General features: G+C 44.4%; 1 protein-coding gene across 2 annotated transcripts in view; it reads left to right on the forward strand.

Annotated features, from left to right (window-relative positions):
- LOC129863764 (multiple C2 and transmembrane domain-containing protein 1-like) overlaps nucleotides 1-18470 on the forward strand; it is a 50234-nt gene that overhangs the window by 23127 nt on the left and 8637 nt on the right. The window contains exons 2-16 of one of the 2 annotated variants that reach the window (XM_055936005.1): nucleotides 6103-6223; nucleotides 6412-6554; nucleotides 6754-6833; nucleotides 7265-7391; nucleotides 11277-11315; nucleotides 13330-13494; nucleotides 13561-13691; nucleotides 15559-15745; nucleotides 16052-16145; nucleotides 16228-16330; nucleotides 16702-16804; nucleotides 16921-17022; nucleotides 17127-17201; nucleotides 17273-17392; nucleotides 17481-17591. In XM_055936005.1, coding sequence (XP_055791980.1) covers nucleotides 6103-6223; nucleotides 6412-6554; nucleotides 6754-6833; nucleotides 7265-7391; nucleotides 11277-11315; nucleotides 13330-13494; nucleotides 13561-13691; nucleotides 15559-15745; nucleotides 16052-16145; nucleotides 16228-16330; nucleotides 16702-16804; nucleotides 16921-17022; nucleotides 17127-17201; nucleotides 17273-17392; nucleotides 17481-17591 — 1701 coding nt within the window. The remainder of the gene's footprint in view (nucleotides 1-6102; nucleotides 6224-6411; nucleotides 6555-6753; nucleotides 6834-7264; nucleotides 7392-11276; nucleotides 11316-13329; nucleotides 13495-13560; nucleotides 13692-15558; nucleotides 15746-16051; nucleotides 16146-16227; nucleotides 16331-16701; nucleotides 16805-16920; nucleotides 17023-17126; nucleotides 17202-17272; nucleotides 17393-17480; nucleotides 17592-18470) is intronic. The other variant, XM_055936006.1, reaches the window with a different exon arrangement.

Here is an 18470-nt window from a genome sequence, read left to right on the forward strand (position 1 = left end):
GATACTGCAGATATCCGACCAGACCCAGATCCCCATCATTGGGCACCATAGTCCCTGTGCCCAAGGACACTAAGGTAACCTGCCTAAATGACCCGTAGCACTCACGTCTGTAGCCATGAAATGCTTTGAAAGGCTGGTCATGGCTCACCACAACACAGAAACCCTAGACCCACTCCAATTTGCATACCTCACCAACAGAGCCACAGATGATGCAATCTCTGTTGCACTCCACACTGCCCTTTCCCACCTGGACAAAAGGAACACCTATGTGAGAGTGCTATTCATTGACTACAGCTCAGCGTTCAACACCATAGTGCCCTCCAAGCTCATCACTAAGCTAAGGAACCTGGGACTAAACACCTCCCTCTGTAACTGGATTCTGGACTTCCTGATGGGCCGCCCCCAGGTGGTAAGGGTAGGTAACAACACGTATGCCACACTGATCCTCAACACGGGTGCCCCTCAGGGGTGCGTGCTCAATCCCCTCCTGTACTCCCTGTTCACTCATGACTGCATGGCCAGGCACGACTCCAACACCATCATTAAGTTTGCAGATGACACAACAGTGGTAGGCCTGATCACCGACAACGACGAGACAGCCTATAGGAAGGAGGTCAGAGACCTGGCCGGGTGGTACCAGAATAACAACCTATCCCTCAACGTAACCAAGACTAAGGAGATGATTGTGGACTACAGGAAAAGGAGGACCGAGCACACCCCCATTCTCATCGACGGAGCTATAGTGGAGCAGTTTGAGATCTTCAGATTCCTTGGTGTCCACATCAACAACAAACTAGAATGGTCCAAACACACCAAGACAGTCGTGAAGAGGGCACGACAAAACCTATTCCCCCTCAGGAGACTGAAAAGATTTGGCATGGGTCCTCAGATCCTCAAAAGGTTCTACAGCTGCACCATCGAGAGCATCCTGACTGGTTGCATCACTGCCTGGTATGGCAACTGCTCAGCCTCCGACCGCAAGGCACTACAGACGGTAGTGCGTACGGCCCAGTACATCACCATGGCCAAGCTTCCTGCCGTCCAGGACCTCTGTATCAAGGAAGGCCCGAAGAATTGTCAAAGACTCCAGCCACCCGAGTCATAGACTATTCTCTCTGCTACCGCACGGAAAGCGGTACCGGAGCGCCAAATCTAGGTCCAAGAGGCTTCTAAACAGATTCGACCCCAAGAAATAAGACTCCTGAACATCTAATCAAATGGCTACCTAGGCTATTTGCATACAAGGTAATATGTACATGCGTACCTACATGTACATATTACCTCGACACCGGTGCCCCCGCACATTGACTCTGTACCAGTACCCCCTGTATATAGCCCTGCTATTGTTATTTACTCTTAAATGATTTGTTATTGTTATCTCTTACATTTTTTAGGTTGTTTCTTAAAACTGCATTGTTGGTTAAGAGCTTGTAAGTAAGCGTTTCACTGTAATTTCACCTGTTGTATTCGGGCGCGTGTGACAAATAAAATTTGATTTGATTTGAGATCAATTCAATCTAACCTCAGTAGATACAATAATATCCCAGTTGCTTTAACCGGCAGAATATCAATGGTCAAAATGGCTGAATTTCTGTAATTCAATGCTTCCCTTGTCTCCCCCTTCTGGTTATTGGGATACATTTCATAGTGTGGTTTCAAAAATGTATATGGCAAGGTATATGATCACGGATAAATGTAACAAATGTTCAAAGAGGGAAAGAATTAGGACTATCCGTACCAAAGTTTTTAAATTGTATTTTCAGGCACTAGCATTCTTCTGTCCCCTAGCTGAGTATAGAGAGAAATATGGTGTCTCCAATTGCCCTGGGTGGTCTTCGCTGATATGTCCCTTAAACAATGTCAACTACGCTTTGGTCCTATTATTGCTCACACTATTTCTATTTGATACAATTATTTTTTTACTATATAATTGGGAATCAAAATGTTATGCCCATACTCCAAAATTTCACAATAATACCTTGCTATCTGGAGGGTGGCCTTTTGCATCCCCCCCAATGGTCCAAATGTGGAATCCGGTACCCTTACCGATAATCATGGACAGTAATGGTTTGAGAACATTCCAAGAATTGAAAAATACATACACGTTATCAGGAAACTTATTTTTTCCCCTATAATTTACAATTTAGGTCAGCTACTTGGGAAACCCAACTACCGAACCATCCAATGATGGGATTTAAAAAATCAATTATGTTGGCTCCTGAAAGGACTGATCTCTACAACACTGTATATAAACAACTTTTGATAAATTCATATCCTGAGCTAGCCATTAAAAAGTACGGTTCACATATCTAATTGAATCTGAACAACCCTTTAACTGGAACAGAATATGGCAAAAATATTACCTTGGCATCCTGTAATCTGAACCATCAATTCATTTTATGTTTGTTCACAGACTGTATTTAACACCAAGGAAGGTTTTACGATGAAAACTGTTCACTGTGTCCTCTAAATCAGATAGGCACATTCCTTCATATGATGTGGGAGTACCCTGCTTTTAAATGCTTCAGGGGCAAAGTTTTTTTTTAAATTGGGGGGGAGTGCATGATTTTAAATGCTTTGCATCTATTATGTTACTTAATTATGATAGTGCCCTTAACTCTCAATCAATCAGAGAAGATTACTGCTCTGAAAACATTAACCAGTGGATAGCTGCATGGTTTCTGGGGGGGAGGGAGCATGTGGGAGGGTGGATGGTGACTGAAGGGGGGAATGGGTTGTGTTGAGAGAGAGAGAATTACTATGGTAATCACAGTCTAATTCTTTGATTGCTTTTGTACATTTAAACCCCCCTCTGAATTTTCTTCTCTCGATTTGGTCACAAAGTTGAGCTCACGGTATATTTAACCAGTTGAAACATGTCTGTTGTCATGTCACAGAACTCACGGAGATCGCCTATACTGGCTGCTTGTCTCAGTAAATAACCAACACACACACACACACACACACACACACACACACACACACACACACACACACACACACACACACACACACACACACACACACACACACACACACACACACACACACACACACACACACACACACACACACACACAGTCTCTCTCCTGAAATACCCTGTACTGCATGTAAATCAGTGCCTGCTGAAAGGATTGTACCTGATCAGTGTGTATTATAAGCCCAGCGGCTCTCATCTCCTGATTTAGTACCACGGGCCTATGGAGATCAGCTGCAAGCAGCTTGTTGTTCACACACGCACAGCCTGGTTGGTTAGACATATGGCTTAGTCCAGGATCAAACCTTATTCATTCACTGTACATAATGCACTACTCAGGGCCACAGCCTAATAGGCAGACATACAGTCACATTGGTTTTGGTTTTTGACATTTTCTCCATTGGCTCAATTGTACCAGGCCAGTCAAGTGTCGTTGTCGTTGTTTGACCAATATCTCTCTCCTGTTCGTAGTCTATCGACTACCCATCCCTCCCCTCCTCCCAGCCATAGCAAGACTAATCACATCACTATGATTGATTGTTAGTACAGATCACTATTATTGATCACCTATTGATTGTGTACACAGAGAGGTTGTGTCTCTGTGATGGTCTATGGTTGATGTCATGAGATAGCAGATATCTGATGACTACACTGTAAAAATGTAAAGACTCAAAACACCATGATTGTGTAATGAAACCATGAAAGGTAATGCACCTAACCGGAGATCTGGTGTTTGGATGTAAACACCAATGTTAGTGTTATGAGACAAAGAACGTTTTAAAACAGAATAGAAGTACTCTGAAACGCCCGAAGTGGTTCTTCAATCTGAATATTGTTTTTAGGAGAGCGTTGTGGGGGTGGGGGGTCAGTGCATGTAAAAGGCAGCATAAAAATTATTCTCTATTTTGGTAAAAAAAAATTGGGGCAGACTGTCTCTCATACAATCAAATGGTTAATAATAGATGCAAATGAGTTATAGCCTAAATGTTGATTAATGATAACAACTTGTAGAGAATATTTTTGTGGAGTTCCACCTTTTTCAATGCTTTATTTAGACAGAATAGAAACAGGAGGAGACAGAGAAGGAGTGAAAGTGGGACAGACGGAAGCAGCAATTGAACCCCTGGGGCAGTAAGATGGTGCATTTCTTTGGAATTGATTTGAATTTTCACACACTCAACCACACAGCCACACTGTAAAACATTATTCCGGGGTGAATTTAAATTGACAACAACAAACCAAAAAAACATATACTTAATAGAAAATGAATGCAAGTCGTTTCAATGATTTTACCCGAAAAATGTAAGAATAAATCCAACGTAGTATGTTGCTAAAAATGTAAGTAACTTTTATGAGGATAACTAACCAAAGAGAGAACATTTTGTGATTGAACTGATTTGGTTTGAATCATATCTTGTCACGTGGCTCGTTTTTTTTAGAGGATTACGGGTAATTCAAATGTTTTAGACTTTATGATTATTTTACAGAATGTTGTATGCATGTTTGAAGAACGAAAAGTCAACTTCTATATGAGTATTAAGCAGCTTGTTGTGCCATGAGGTGGAATGGATCGTGATGAATGGATATCAAAACCATCAATCAAAATGACGTTCAATGGTGAGACTACCCGTTCACACATGTCTACCTTTTGACGGAAGAAGCAAATATAGTGCTTGTTGAAAAACCTTTAGATACTGCTGGTGGATTGAGCACTGTGCTCAACAAGCCTACCAAAATGGGTTAAACGGGCAAACGATCAGATACTGAACATGAATCCATTTTTAACATCCTGCAGAAGAACTGTTCTCACGCTGAAGCACTGTGATCGTGTTCAGAAGATTTAGAGAGGGGAAACAACACCAAAAGAGAAGGTATCCAATTCTGCACTAAACAGAACTCGAAACACCAAAATGATGCTTTCAACCTCTTCCGGTAGGGCTCCCAGTCCCTGGGAAGGTGTTACACAACACTTGATTAAGTGGTGTTACAACACATCATGTCATCTTTCAAAACTCTCAGAAGGATGTGTTTGTTTAGGTGTTACAGAACACTTAAATTGAAGTGTATGTGCTGAATAGCTCACCTGTCTGTCGACTGGATTAAAGTTGCTGACCGCCATTGATTTAAGTGTGTCTGTGCGTCTGGAGGGAGAAAGAGAGAGCGAGAGAGAATTACTATGGTAACCACAATGTAATTATGAGGTACAGCTATGTATATCCACGGAAACAAACTCAGGAGACAAAGCGGGCACTGCCAGTGTGTGTACACTGTAATAACTATGTGATCAGGGATGCACTACTGTAGAGTTGGTGTTTATCCCTGGGCTTGGTCTATGTCCTGATCACAAAATGTGTTTTTTTGGTGTAAGTGGGGACAATATATCAGCTGACCTTCCCTTCACCAGAAGTGTAATTCCTGTAGCAGGAACCAGTAGCAGGAAATCGTTGAATACAGTAGATGCACACACTGACCGGCCTCGGTAATGCATGGTGATGACAGTGGACCTGGGTATGGAAGTGGAGCAACACCGGAATGGATATGTATTGTAGATAAGAAGCTCACACTCAACTCAGGAAGTCTTTCTCATGCAACATCCTGTTAGTGGTGTCCCTGTAGATGTGCTGTTTCATTGGTTTTCTCTTGGTACACTGATAGCCGTCTGCTCACTGGAAACGTGTGTGCCCTGCCTACACACACCCACAGCAGAGGAACGGGACTAAGCTCACGGTCGCTTTTATGGTGAATATTATGCTCTTGACTGTGTTTGCTGGTGAAGGCATCGCTCCTGTAGGAGCTGTGATGCTGAAAGCATCTCTGGTGCAGGAGGTTCCAGGAAGTTGGTTTTGTGAAGCTGTGTCACACCCCTTTCCTCGTTCCAACGCTGTGTTTTAGCCAACATATTTTTCAGGATGACAGTTTTATTAGGCTTTGTGTGCTTTGTGTTTTTCTGTCTCTCTCTCTCTCTTTCTCTCTCGCTCTCTCTGTTTGTTTGTCCGTGTGTGTATGCCTGTGAAACTGTGTGTGTGCATGCATGTTTGTGTGTGTGATGCTGTGTGTGTTCTGTGTGTGTTAGGTTGTGTGTTTAACACTGTATTTTTAAACGTCTGTCTCCCCTCTCTCCCCAGGTTATGGGTGCCACTGATGCCTCGGGGGTTAACTCAGACAGAGCTCTGCCCAGCTCAGAGATGTACCAGCTGGACATAGTGCTGAAGAGAGGACACAACCTGGCCATACGGGACAGAGGAGGTATATACAGTATATCTGTCCATCTATCTTTAGGGGGGTTGGGAGGGACAGGGATGGACTGGAATAATGGGTTTGTAAAAAAAACTAAATCATGAAAAGTCTGTCTCACTTTCTTCTCTCTCTCACACTTTTTATTCTCTCCCTCTCTCTCTCTCTCTTTTTCTCACTCTCTTTCTCCACCCTCTTAGGTACCAGTGATCCGTATGTGAAGTTTAAGCTGTGCGGGAAAGAGGTGTTTCGCAGTAAGACCATCCACAAGAACCTTAACCCTGTCTGGGACGAGGGGACTAAAATACTGGTGGACAGTCTGCAGGATCCTCTCTATGTCAAGGTAACGAACACACACACACACACACACACACACACACACACACACACACACACACACACACACACACACACACACACACACACACACACACACACACACACACACACACACACACACACACACACACATGCACGCGCACACACATACACTCACTCTAACACACACACTCTAACACAGATGGTGTGTGTTTTCCGTGCAGGTGTTTGACTATGACTTCGGCCTTCAGGATGACTTCATGGGTTCAGCTTACCTCTACCTGGAGGCCCTGGAGCAACAGCGGTACTGTAGGCCTATGGCATCTGTATATCACCTGTTTGTAAACTGCATTGGCACATACTGTACATACAGTATGCAGATCACCTGTCTGACAGAAGTATAATATGTACACCACTTAGCAGAAGCTTTTCTCCAAAGCGACTTACAGTACAGCGAGTGCATGCATTTTCAGTCTGTGTATATGACCATCCCTGCACAAATTGAACTCACGACACTTACCACCTTAGCCACACGAAACCACTTGACCGCATTACGTCATCAGCTATTGTGGCTCCCGGGTTTTGCAACCTGTTTTCCTCTGATTTCCTCTGTTCTGCTCCTCCAGTTGAACCGGACCCTGCCTGAGACCTGGTGTCACACAGACACCCACACACTCAGACACACACACACTCAGACACACACACACGAGTTGAATGTGATCTATTCCTGTGCAGGGCGATACCAGTTACTCTGACACTGCAGGACCCTCACTACCCTGATGTAGACCTGGGAACACTGGAGCTGACCGTCACCTTAAGGCCTAAAGACGGCTCCATAGATGAGCCGCACAGAGATGCCACTGTAAGTGTTAAACCACCACTTACCCACTGACAACAGTTATCACAATAGAAGAACTATAGGGCGTGCAGGGTTTTGCTCCAGCCCAGCACTAACACGTTTCATTTTTGATGAGATGCACGGTAAGGGAACCAGATCACTGCAGTCCCGGAAAAACTACAGGGTGGTGCAGGTTTCTGTTCCAGCCCAGCGCTAAACACGTTTAGCTCTGAGGAAATGTAAGGCAGCCAGTAGCTATAGTCTATTGAGGGTCTAGTGGTGCTGAGTCTGTGAACTGTTTGCGTCCAACAGACAAATGAGGTGGTAAAGGAGCATCGTTGGAAGCCTTATGTGAGCAAAGTGAGTCTATTGGTAGTTAGCCCGTTAGCCTCCTGTAGCATATTCCATACCTGCCAACTCCAATTAGTCTCTTTAGCCTGATGTAGCCAGGCTTAATATTCCTACATGCCCTCTCTCCATCTCCCTGACACTCTTTCACACAGATTTAATATCCATCAGGGGAATTTATTTGGTTCTTACCCCTTGATTAGTTTTAATTAAAGCCTTAATTACAGCAGCATCTTAGACTGTATTTTCTTTGCGTCTGTATCTGGAGCCGGGTGGAACTGGAAGCGGGAATTTGGAACACTCTGTTATTTTGTGTTCTCCATCGGAAGGGGGATGAGGCATCTGCGGTGCCAGGATGTAAAATGAATCCTGTGAATGTATTATTCATGATCTGCTGGGTTAATTAGACATGGACCCAATGGCTACACTAAAAAAGAGAAAATGAAGAAAACAAAGTTCCTTCAACGTACAAGGCAACCAGCTGCAATAGGATTGTGATTTTTCTCAACAAAATGTTTGTGTGTGAAATTTCTGTTGAACAAATTCACAATCCTATCGCAACTGGTTACCTCACAATTGTATGTGGAAACATCTCTCTTCTTTCTTTTTTTTACAGTGTACACAACCTGGCCTTTCAAGTAGGACCCTCTTCCACTCTGGGAGACATTGTGGGGCAGGGAAAGAGACAAAGGGGATGGAGATAGAGAGAGGGGGGGTTACTGATCAGAACCAGTGTGAAGTGTCTCTTATCCATACTTTGATTCTCTACACACCCCTTGCAGTCTTCACATTTTGCTACCTTGAAATAAAATCTAAAAAGGGTATTAATAAATCAATTTTTCCCCAAACCAATCTACACTATCTACTGAAAGAAAAATCATAGAACATTTTCCAAATGAATAAAAAAATGTAGATGTCTTGATTGCGTATGTCTTCGCTCCCCAGAGTTGATCGTTGGTGGACGCCCCGTTGGCAGCCAGTACGGCTGTGAATCATTTTGATTAAGATTCTACCAAACTTGCGCAACATTTAGGGCAACACATATCCATTGATTTTGACAAAATTGCTCAAGCTCAGTAAAATAGTTTGGGAATCATTGATGGACAGCAATATTCCAACCTTGTCTCTGATTTTCAAGCAGATTTAAGTCAGGACTGAGACACCACCTCTTGGAAAGCCATTCTGGTGGGTCTTTGGTTATACAATTTGTGTATTTGTCCCGCTGAAAAATAAAACTCTTTCCCAGGGTTAGGTTTTCAGAAGACTACGGCAGGTTTTCCACAAAATTTTTACCTGGGCTTTGGCTCCTTTCATGTTTATTTTCATCCTGACAAACTCCCCACTCCCTGCCAGTGACAAGCATACCCATAACATGATGCTGCCACAGCAATACAGAGGATCAACAACATCACATTCACTCCTCATTACTGGCCTGTTTGCCACAAGGCCATTAGGTAATACTGCAATACAAAATGGCAAATACATCTTATTTGACCAGTTTCTCACAGCAGGAAAATAATCCTGCAGCAACAGGAACTGTGAATAATTATGTGGATTATAATTATTGGACAATTTTTATGAGTGTATACATTTTTAGTTAGGGTAAATCAAGTCTGACATTTTAAAGTGGAAATTACCAACTTTAAAAGCCCTTTTGAACCTTCGAATACACTGCAATTTGCAATCAGGACATCTTTGTTTATCACAGGTTTTTATACATTTGGACATTTAAAAAAAATTGTATTTCACTTTGAAGATGTGGAATAAGTTGCATAGATTTGTTGGTTAAAAAATCGAATTGAATCCCATTTTAGAAAACAGTGCAAGGGGTCTGTAGACTTGATGGGTTGGCCCTGTAGTTGATGGGTTGGCCCTGTAGTTGATGGGTTGGCCCTGTAGTTGATGGGTTGGCCCTTTAGTTGATGGGTTGGCCCTGTAGTTGATGGGTTGGCCCTGTAGTTGATGGGTTGGCCCTGTAGTTGAAGGTTTGGCCCTGTAGTTGATGGTTTGGCCCTGTAGTTGATTGTTAGGCCCTGTAGTTGATGGGTTGGCCCTTTAGTTGATGGGTTGGCCCTTTAGTTGATGGGTTGGCCCTGTAGTTGATGGTTTGGCCCTGTAGTTGATGGGTTGGCCCTGTAGTTGATGGGTTAGCCCTGTAGTTGATGGTTTGGCCCTGTAGTTGATGGGTTGGCCCTGTAGTTGATGGGTTGGCCCTGTAGTTGATGGGTTGGCCCTGTAGTTGATGGGTTGGCCCTGTAGTTGATGGTTTGGCCCTGTAGTTGATGGTTTGACCCTGTAGTTGATTGTTAGGCCCTGTAGTTGATGGGTTGGCCCTTTAGTTGATGGGTTGGCCCTGTAGTTGATGGTTTGGCCCTGTAGTTGATGGGTTGGCCCTGTAGTTGATGGTTTAGCCCTGTAGTTGATGGTTTGGCCCTGTAGTTGATGGGTTGGCCCTGTAGTTGACGGTTTGGCCCTGTAGTTGATGGTTTGGCCCTGTAGTTGATGGTTTGGCCCTGTAGTTGATGGGTTGGCCCTGTAGTTGATGGGTTGGCCCTGTAGTTGACGGTTTGGCCCTGTAGTTGATGGGTTGGCCCTGTAGTTAACGGGTTGGCCCTGTAGTTGACGGTTTGGCCCTGTAGTTGACGGTTTGGCCCTGTAGTTGATGGGTTGGTCCTGTAGTTGATGGTTTGGCCCTGTAGTTGACGGTTTGGCCCTGTAGTTGATGGTTTGGCCCTGTAGTTGATGGGTTGGCACTGTAGTTGACGGTTTGGCCCTGTAGTTGATGGGTTGGCCCTGTAGTTGATGGGTTGGCCCTGTAGTTGATGGTTTGGCCCTGTAGTTGACGGTTTGGCCCTGTAGTTGATGGGTTGGCCCTGTAGTTGATGGTTTGGCCCTGTAGTTGACGGTTTGGCCCTGTAGTTGACGGTTTGGCCCTGTAGTTGATGGTTTGGCCCTGTAGTTGATGGTTTGGCCCTGTAGTTGATGGTTTGGCCCTGTAGTTGACGGTTTGGCCCTGTAGTTGACGGTTTGGCCCTGTAGTTGATGGTTTGGCCCTGTAGTTGATGGTTTGGCCCTGTAGTTGATGGTTTGGCCCTGTAGTTGACGGTTTGGCCCTGTAGTTGATGGTTTGGCCCTGTAGTTGATGGTTTGGCCCTGTAGTTGATGGTTTGGCCCTGTAGTTGATGGTTTGGCCCTGTAGTTGATGGTTTGCATATAAAGTATATCCACTTATTCCAACTACTCTACATACAGTGCCCTCTGAAAGTGTTCAGACCCCTTGACTTTTTCCACGTTTTGTTACATTACATTACAGCCTTAACTCTTTGGCATTCATGCCAAATAGTTCAATCTTGGTTTCATCAGACCAGATAATCTTGTTTCTCATGGTCTGAGTCCTTTAGGTGCCTTTTGGTAAACTCTAAGCTGGTTGTTATGTGCCTTTTACTTAGGAGTGGCTTCTGTCTGGCCACTCTACCATAAAGGCCTGATTGGTGGAGTGCTGCGGAGATGGGAGTCTATCTTGAATGGAGTGCTCTTTGAAATAATGTGTCTTATTTCTAGACCATGCTGCTCAAACGGGCCTGGAGGCGATCCAGTAAGGTAAAACTATGAAGAATAGCATCAGCTTCTATCCCTAACCATACCCTGTGTGTGTGTGTGTGTGTGTGTGTGTGTGTGTGTGTGTGTGTGTGTGTGTGTGTGTGTGTGTGTGTGTGTGTGTGTGTGTGTGTGTGTGTGTGTGTGTGTGTGTGTGTGTGTGTGTGTGTGTGTGTGGCAGCCGCATCCATCCCAGTGCTGTGTTGTGTTGCTGTTGCTGTGCTCTATCCCCTCATCCCCCTCCACTGAACTCATCATGAGGGGCCGCAGTGGCTGGCAGGTCTGCGTACCCACATAATACAGTCAGATCCGGCCCTAGCCTTTTGTAATTTGTTGGCCCTCTACTCAAAATGTGCCGTTTTACAGCTAATCCTTGTAATTCTACACATTTTGCCATAGGTTGAAGAGAAAAGTTAGCAGTTTTGAATATGATATCTGAGTGAGAGTGACTAACAAAATCAATGGGGGCCCCATGATTACTACAAGTTTGATAGCTGACTAGACTAATTTATAAATCAAAAAATGATAGCTGACATGGGCTAATTGAATGACTGTCAGTGACTGACATAGTAAGATTTAAAAAATTGCCGACGCACAACCAAATTTCAAAATTGCACCTTGTGTGTTTTACCATTATAACTCTCGACGGTAAGTTGAGACGCCGACTGAGTTCCAAAAAAAGACAAATATTTGCCCATCGCTGGTCTACAGTAGCTGGTCAAACAGGTCTGACCAGCATGGTCTAATTGGTTATGCTGATTTACCAGCATGGTCACCAGCATACTGCCCCTGAACAAGGCAGTTAACCCACTGTTCATAGGCCGTCATTGAAAATAAGAATTTGTTCTTAACTGACTTGCCTAGTTAAATAAAGGTAAAAGTAAAATCAATAAAAAATACCAGCATAAGACTAGCACTAGCACACCAGCGTGAAAGTGTCCAAAACACAACAAAGAATGGAACCAGACACAACAAAGAACCAGCTCTAGTCACCAGCATATGCTGGTCTATGCAGTTTTTTTCCCCAGAAGGGTCAGTCTCACTGCCACACCAGAAAGAACACTATCCCATTTTAAACACAGAGATAAGCTCTGGATCTTAGAGATGATAAAAATAAACTATTCTAAACACCATAGTCCAGCAAGGAAACACCATCTTGAAATATGTTTCACCATTTATTAAAGAACGAATAATGCAAGTCTTGGCGATATGGGCTCCGGTCCTTCAGGGTAGCTCACTGCCCAAACAAGCATCAATATAGACAATGAACTACAAGCAGTGAGCGTGGTCAGCTATACCAATCCCCCAGCAGGAAAGCAGAACAGCTGGAGGCTGGGGTTGGGAGCAAAATAAGAAAATGCATACTGGAGAAGCAAAAGCTCTCACCTTAAATAGACCGCCAAATAAGGTAGGCGTGATTGTTACTAGCATCTAATTGGTGCAATCCTAGCTGATGCGTCAGCTGAGGCGGGCACTCGGGTTCCCTTTCAGAACTGACTTGGCTTTATTAAGCGTGCCACATTGAGTTATAGTATAATCGATAATGTGTCTCTGAACAGACAGTCTGTCTAACAGCTGGTTCAGGTGATAAACTGTGGCTGTACTGTAGCGCTGTTTGTTGTGGTTGTCATCCTCTCCCATATTTTAGCACCGGGGTCGACATTATTTTGGTCCTCCTGCTTTTAGCACCAGAAGTGATTCAAAATGTAACATCTATGTAACTGACTTTCTCTCTTTCTCTCCCTCACTCCATCTCTCTTTCTCTCCCTCACTCCATCTCTTATTCTCTCCCTCTCTCCATCTCTCTTTCTCTCCCTCTCTCCATCTCTCCTTCTCTCCCTCTCTCCATCTCTCTTTCTCTCCCTCTCTCCATCTCTCTTTCTCTCCCTCTCTCCATCTCTCTTTCTCTCCCTCTCTCCATCTCTCTTTCTCTCCCTCTCTCTTTCTCTCCCTCTCTCTTTCCCTCTCTTTTTCTCTCCATCTCCCTTTCTCTACCTCTCCGGGTTTGTCTCTGCAGCAGCAGTCAGTGCGTCTGGCAGAGCTGCACCGTAAGCACCAGCTGTGGAGAGGCATCGTCAGCATCTCTCTGATCGAAGGTCGCGACCTTTGCCCCATGGACCCTAATGGCCTCAGTGACCCCTATGCGAAGTTCAGACTGGGAAACCAGAAGTACAGGAGCAAGGTACAGACGGCATGTACACATGCACACGCACGCACAGGTAATCAGCGTCTCTCTTTCTCTCTGTAGACCATGCCTAAGACGCTGTGTCCCCAGTGGAGAGAGCAGTTTGATCTGCACATGTATGAAGAGACAGGAGGAGTGCTTGAAATTGCAGTCTGGGACAAAGATACAGGACGCAGGGATGACTTCATAGGACGGTGTGTGTGTGTGTGTGTGTGTTTTCTAGCTGCATGTCGTCCCCACTGAGTATGTGTGTGTGTGTGTATTTAACTCTGTGTATTTAACTCTGTGTGTGTGTGTGTGTGTGTGTGTGTGTGTGTGTGTGTGTGTGTGTGTGTGTGTGTGTGTGTGTGTATTTAACTCTCTGTGTGTGTGTGTGTGTGTGTGTGTGTGTGTGTGTGTGTGTGTGTGTGTATTTAACTCTGTGTGTGTGTGTGTGTGTGTGTGTATTTAACTCTGGGTGTGTGTGTGTGTGTGTGTGTGTGTGTGTGTGTGTGTGTGTGTGTGTATTTAACCCTGAGTGTGTGTGTGTGTGTGTGTGTGTGTGTGTGTGTGTGTGTGTGTGTGTGTGTGTGTGTGTGTGTGTATTACACCCTGAGTGTGTGTGTGTGTGTGTGTGTGTGTGTGTGTGTGTGTGTGTGTGTGTGTGTGTGTGTGTTTTCTAGCTGCATGTCGTCCCCACTGAGTATGTGTGTGTGTGTGTGTGTATTTAACTCTGTGTGTGTGTGTGTATTTAACTCTGTGTGTGTGTGTGTGTATTTAACTCTGTGTGTGTGTGTATTTAACTTTGTGTGTGTGTGTGTGTGTGTATTTAACTCTGTGTGTGTGTGTATTTAACTCTGTGTGTGTGTGTGTATTTAACTTTGTGTGTGTGTGTGTATTTAACTCTGTGTGTGTGTGTGTTTAACTCTGTGTGTGTGTGTGTTTAACTCTGTGTGTGTGTGTGTGTGTGTGTATTTAACTCTGTGTGTGTGTGTGTGTGTGTGTGTGTGTGTGTGTGTGTGTGTGTGTGTGTGTGTGTGTGTGTGTGTGTGTGTGTGTGTGTATTTAACTCTGTGTGTGTATTTAACTCTGTGTGTGTGTGTATTTAACTATGTGTGTGTGTTTGTGTGTGTGTGTGTGTATTTAACTCTGTGTGTGTGTGTGTGTGTGTATTTAACTCTCTGTGTGTGTGTGTGTGTGTGTGTGTGTGTGTGTGTGTGTGTGTGTGTGTGTGTGTGTGTGTGTGTGTGTGTGTGTGTGTGTGTGTGTGTGTTTTCTAGCTGCATGTCGTCCCCACTGAGTGTGTGTGTATTTAACTCTCTGTGTGTGTGTGTGTGTGTGTATTTAACTCTCTGTGTGTGTGTGTGTATTTAACTCTGTGTGTGTGTGTGTGTGTGTATTTAACTCTGTGTGTGTGTGTGTGTGTATTTAACCCTGAGTGTGTGTGTGTGTGTGTGTGTGTGTGTGTGTGTGTGTGTGTGTGTGTGTGTGTGTGTGTGTGTGTGTGTGTTTTCTAGCTGCATGTCGTCCCCACTGAGTATGTGTGTGTGTGTGTGTGTGTATTTAACTCTGTGTGTGTGTGTGTATTTAACTCTGTGTGTGTGTGTGTGTGTATTTATCTCTGTGTGTGTGTGTATTTAACTTTGTGTGTGTGTGTGTTTAACTCTGTGTGTGTGTGTGTGTGTGTGTGTGTGTGTGTGTGTGTGTGTGTGTGTGTGTGTGTGTGTGTGTGTGTGTGTGTGTGTGTGTGTGTGTGTGTGTGTGTGTGTGTATTTAACTCTGTGTGTGTATTTAACTCTGTGTGTGTGTGTGTATTTAACTCTGTGTGTGTGTGTGTCTGTATGTGTGTCTGTGTGTGTATTTAACTCTGTGTGTGTGTGTGTATTTAACTCTCTGTGTGTGTGTGTATTTCACTCTGTGTGTGTGTGTGTATTTAACTCTGTGTGTGTGTGTGTATTTAACTCTGTGTGTGTGTGTGTGTATTTAACTCTGTGTGTGTGTGTGTATTTAACTCTCTGTGTGTGTGTGTATTTCACTCTGTGTGTGTGTATTTAACTCTCTGTGTGTGTGTGACTCTTTCAGCTGTACATTAGACTTGTCCACCCTCGCTAAGGAACACACCCATCGGTTAGAGCTGACGTTGGAGGAGTCCCGGGGCTCTGTGGTGCTGCTGGTCACTCTGACAGCATCCTCACACGTCTCCATCGCCGACCTGTCGCTCACCCCGCTCGACGACCCCATCGAACGCAGGGAGATCATGGGCCGATATGTGAGTAACATTGTAGTAAAAGGGAGTACAACTTAGTCTATCCACCATTATGTTTGCCAACCTGAAAACTCAGGGCAGACATCCGTTCAAAAAAGAGGATTTGGTTTACAGGTCGCTAAGGGATATGGTGGTGTAGTGGTTGTAACCTAAAGTCTCTTTCTCTGACCCCCGGATCCGTGTAGTACCTCTTTTTGACCAGAGGGTAGAGCAGTAGGACAGATCTCACACACAATGCTCATACACACACCACTCTCTCTCCAAAATGCTGGTTAGAATTAATATTCTGTCTCTCGCTTTCTCTCCCAGGGCATGTTCCGGCCCCTGTCTAACCTGAAAGATGTGGGGATAGTTCAGGTCAAGGTGATGAGAGCTGAGGGCCTCATGGCTGCCGATGTCACAGGTAAGGTGTGTGTGTGTGTGTGCGTGTGTGGAAGTGCGTGTGTGCATGTGTTTACAGTATAACTGCCTGCGTCTCTGTGTAGGTAAGAGTGATCCTTTCTGTGTTTTGGAGCTGAATAACGATCGGTTACAAACACACACCATCTACAAGAACCTCAACCCGGAATGGAACAAAGTCTTCACCTTGTAAGTGTCGACTTTTTTCTATCCCTCTATCTCTCCCTTTTTCCATCCATCTATTTACACTGTATCCATCTATCTCTTCCTCTTTCTTTCCATCTTTAAATACCTGCCTCTCCTCTCTTTCATCAATATACCCATCCCTCTTTTTATCCCTTTCTCTATTCCTTTCATCTTTGCCCCTCAGTCTCCAACCCAATACAGACATTTGTCAGTAACTCCTCTCTGTTTCTATCCCCCCTCCCTGCCTTCCTATCCCTCTCCTTCCCCCTCCTCTGCTCCCTCCTTCCCTCCCCCCTCCTTCCCCCGTCCTCCTCTCGCTCTAATCCCCTCCTATTACTCCCTCTCTCTCTCTCTCCTCCCCTCCTCCCTCTCAGTAATGTGAAGGACATCCACTCTGTGTTGGAGGTGACAGTGTTTGATGAAGACCGAGACAGGAGCGCTGACTTCTTGGGGAAAGTGGCCATCCCACTGTTACATGTGAGTATGTGAGCCAGGCAACTCCAGCGCACATCTTTCTTAGGAATGCAAAGAAACACACACAGCCTGCTCTTACCCTCTTTCACACTCCTTCCCTTCCTTCCTCTCTCGCACAGATCCAGAATGGAGAACAGAAGGGTTATGTATTGAAGAATAAGGAGATGACTGGACCAACTAAAGGACTCATCTACCTAGAGTCTGTCGTCATCTATAGCACTGTGAGTTAACTCTACTCACCTTCTCTTTTCTAAACCATCCTTTGCTTCCTCTCACCTGACATGTTCCTTCCACTCCTTTGGGTTGTGATTCCTGTTGTCCTCAGGTGAAGGCAGGCTTGAGGACGATAGTTCCACCAGAGCAGAAGTACATTGAGGAAGAACCCAAAGTGTCTAAACATGTAAGTGTGCGAGTGTGTGTTTCACGGCCGGTGATGATGATGATGATGAAGACCCTGTGTTTTTTGTCTAGTTGCTCCAGCAGAACTTTAACCGAGTGAAGAGGTGCATCATGTTCGTGATAAACATTGGAACCTTCATTAACAGCTGCTTTGAGTGGGAGTCACCTCAGAGGAGCATCAGTGCCTTCCTGGTGGGAAACACACACACACACTTTGATATTAAGGTCTACGGGCCTCGTCCAACTAAAGTAATAAACTGTCTCTCTCTCCCCCTTTCAGTTCTTTGTGGTAGTAGTGTGGAACTTTGAGCTCTATATGGTGCCTGGGGCTCTGCTGCTGCTGTTGACGTGGAACTACTTCATCACTGCAGGCAGGGAGTCAGGAGACACGGTGAGTGCTGTGGTTCTGTGTAGTGTGTTTCTATAATGTTACCGTTTCTCTCAACAATGCCTTCAGAAAGTACTCAGACCCCTTGACTTTTTCCACATTTTGTTACATTACAGTCTTTTTCTTAAATGGTAAAAAAAGAAAAATCCTCGTCAATCTACGCACAATATCCCATAATGACAAAGCGAAAACAGGTTTTTAGAAATGTTTGCAAATGTATTAAAAATATAAAACAGAAATACCATATTTACATACATTTTCAGACCCTTTGCTGTGAGACTCGAAATTGAGCTCAGGTGCATCCTGTTTCCATTGATCATCCTTGAGATGTTTCTACAACTTGATTGGAGTCCACCTGTGGTAAATTCAATTGTTTGGACATGATTTGGAAAGGCACACACCTGTCTATATAAGGTCCCACAGCTGACAGTGCATGTCTGAGCAAAAACCAAGCCATGAGGTCGAAGGAATTTCTGCAGCATTGAAGGTCCCCAAGAACACAGTTGCCTCATTCTTAAATGGAAGAAGTTTAGAACCAGGGAGGTGACCAAGAACCCGATGGTCACTCTAACAGAGCTCCGGAGTTCCTCTGTGGAGATGGGAGAACCTTCCAGAAGGACAACCATCTCTGCCGCAATCAACCAATTAGGCCTTAACTTCTTGAGAATACAGGGGGTGCTGTTTTCGCATTAGCATAATTTCCTCTACAGATTAAACTGCCTCTTATTCAATTATTGCTCTTACTATATGCATATAATTAATACCATTGGATAGAAAACAATCTATAGTTTCTAAAACCGTTTCAATTTTGTCTCTGAGTGAAACAGAAGTCATTTGACAGCACTTTCACTGACCAAGAAGAAGAATGCAAGATGTGTATGC

The sequence above is a fragment of the Salvelinus fontinalis genome, chromosome 10 (genome assembly GCF_029448725.1).
Source record: "Salvelinus fontinalis isolate EN_2023a chromosome 10, ASM2944872v1, whole genome shotgun sequence".
NCBI classification, from domain to species: domain Eukaryota; kingdom Metazoa; phylum Chordata; class Actinopteri; order Salmoniformes; family Salmonidae; genus Salvelinus; species Salvelinus fontinalis.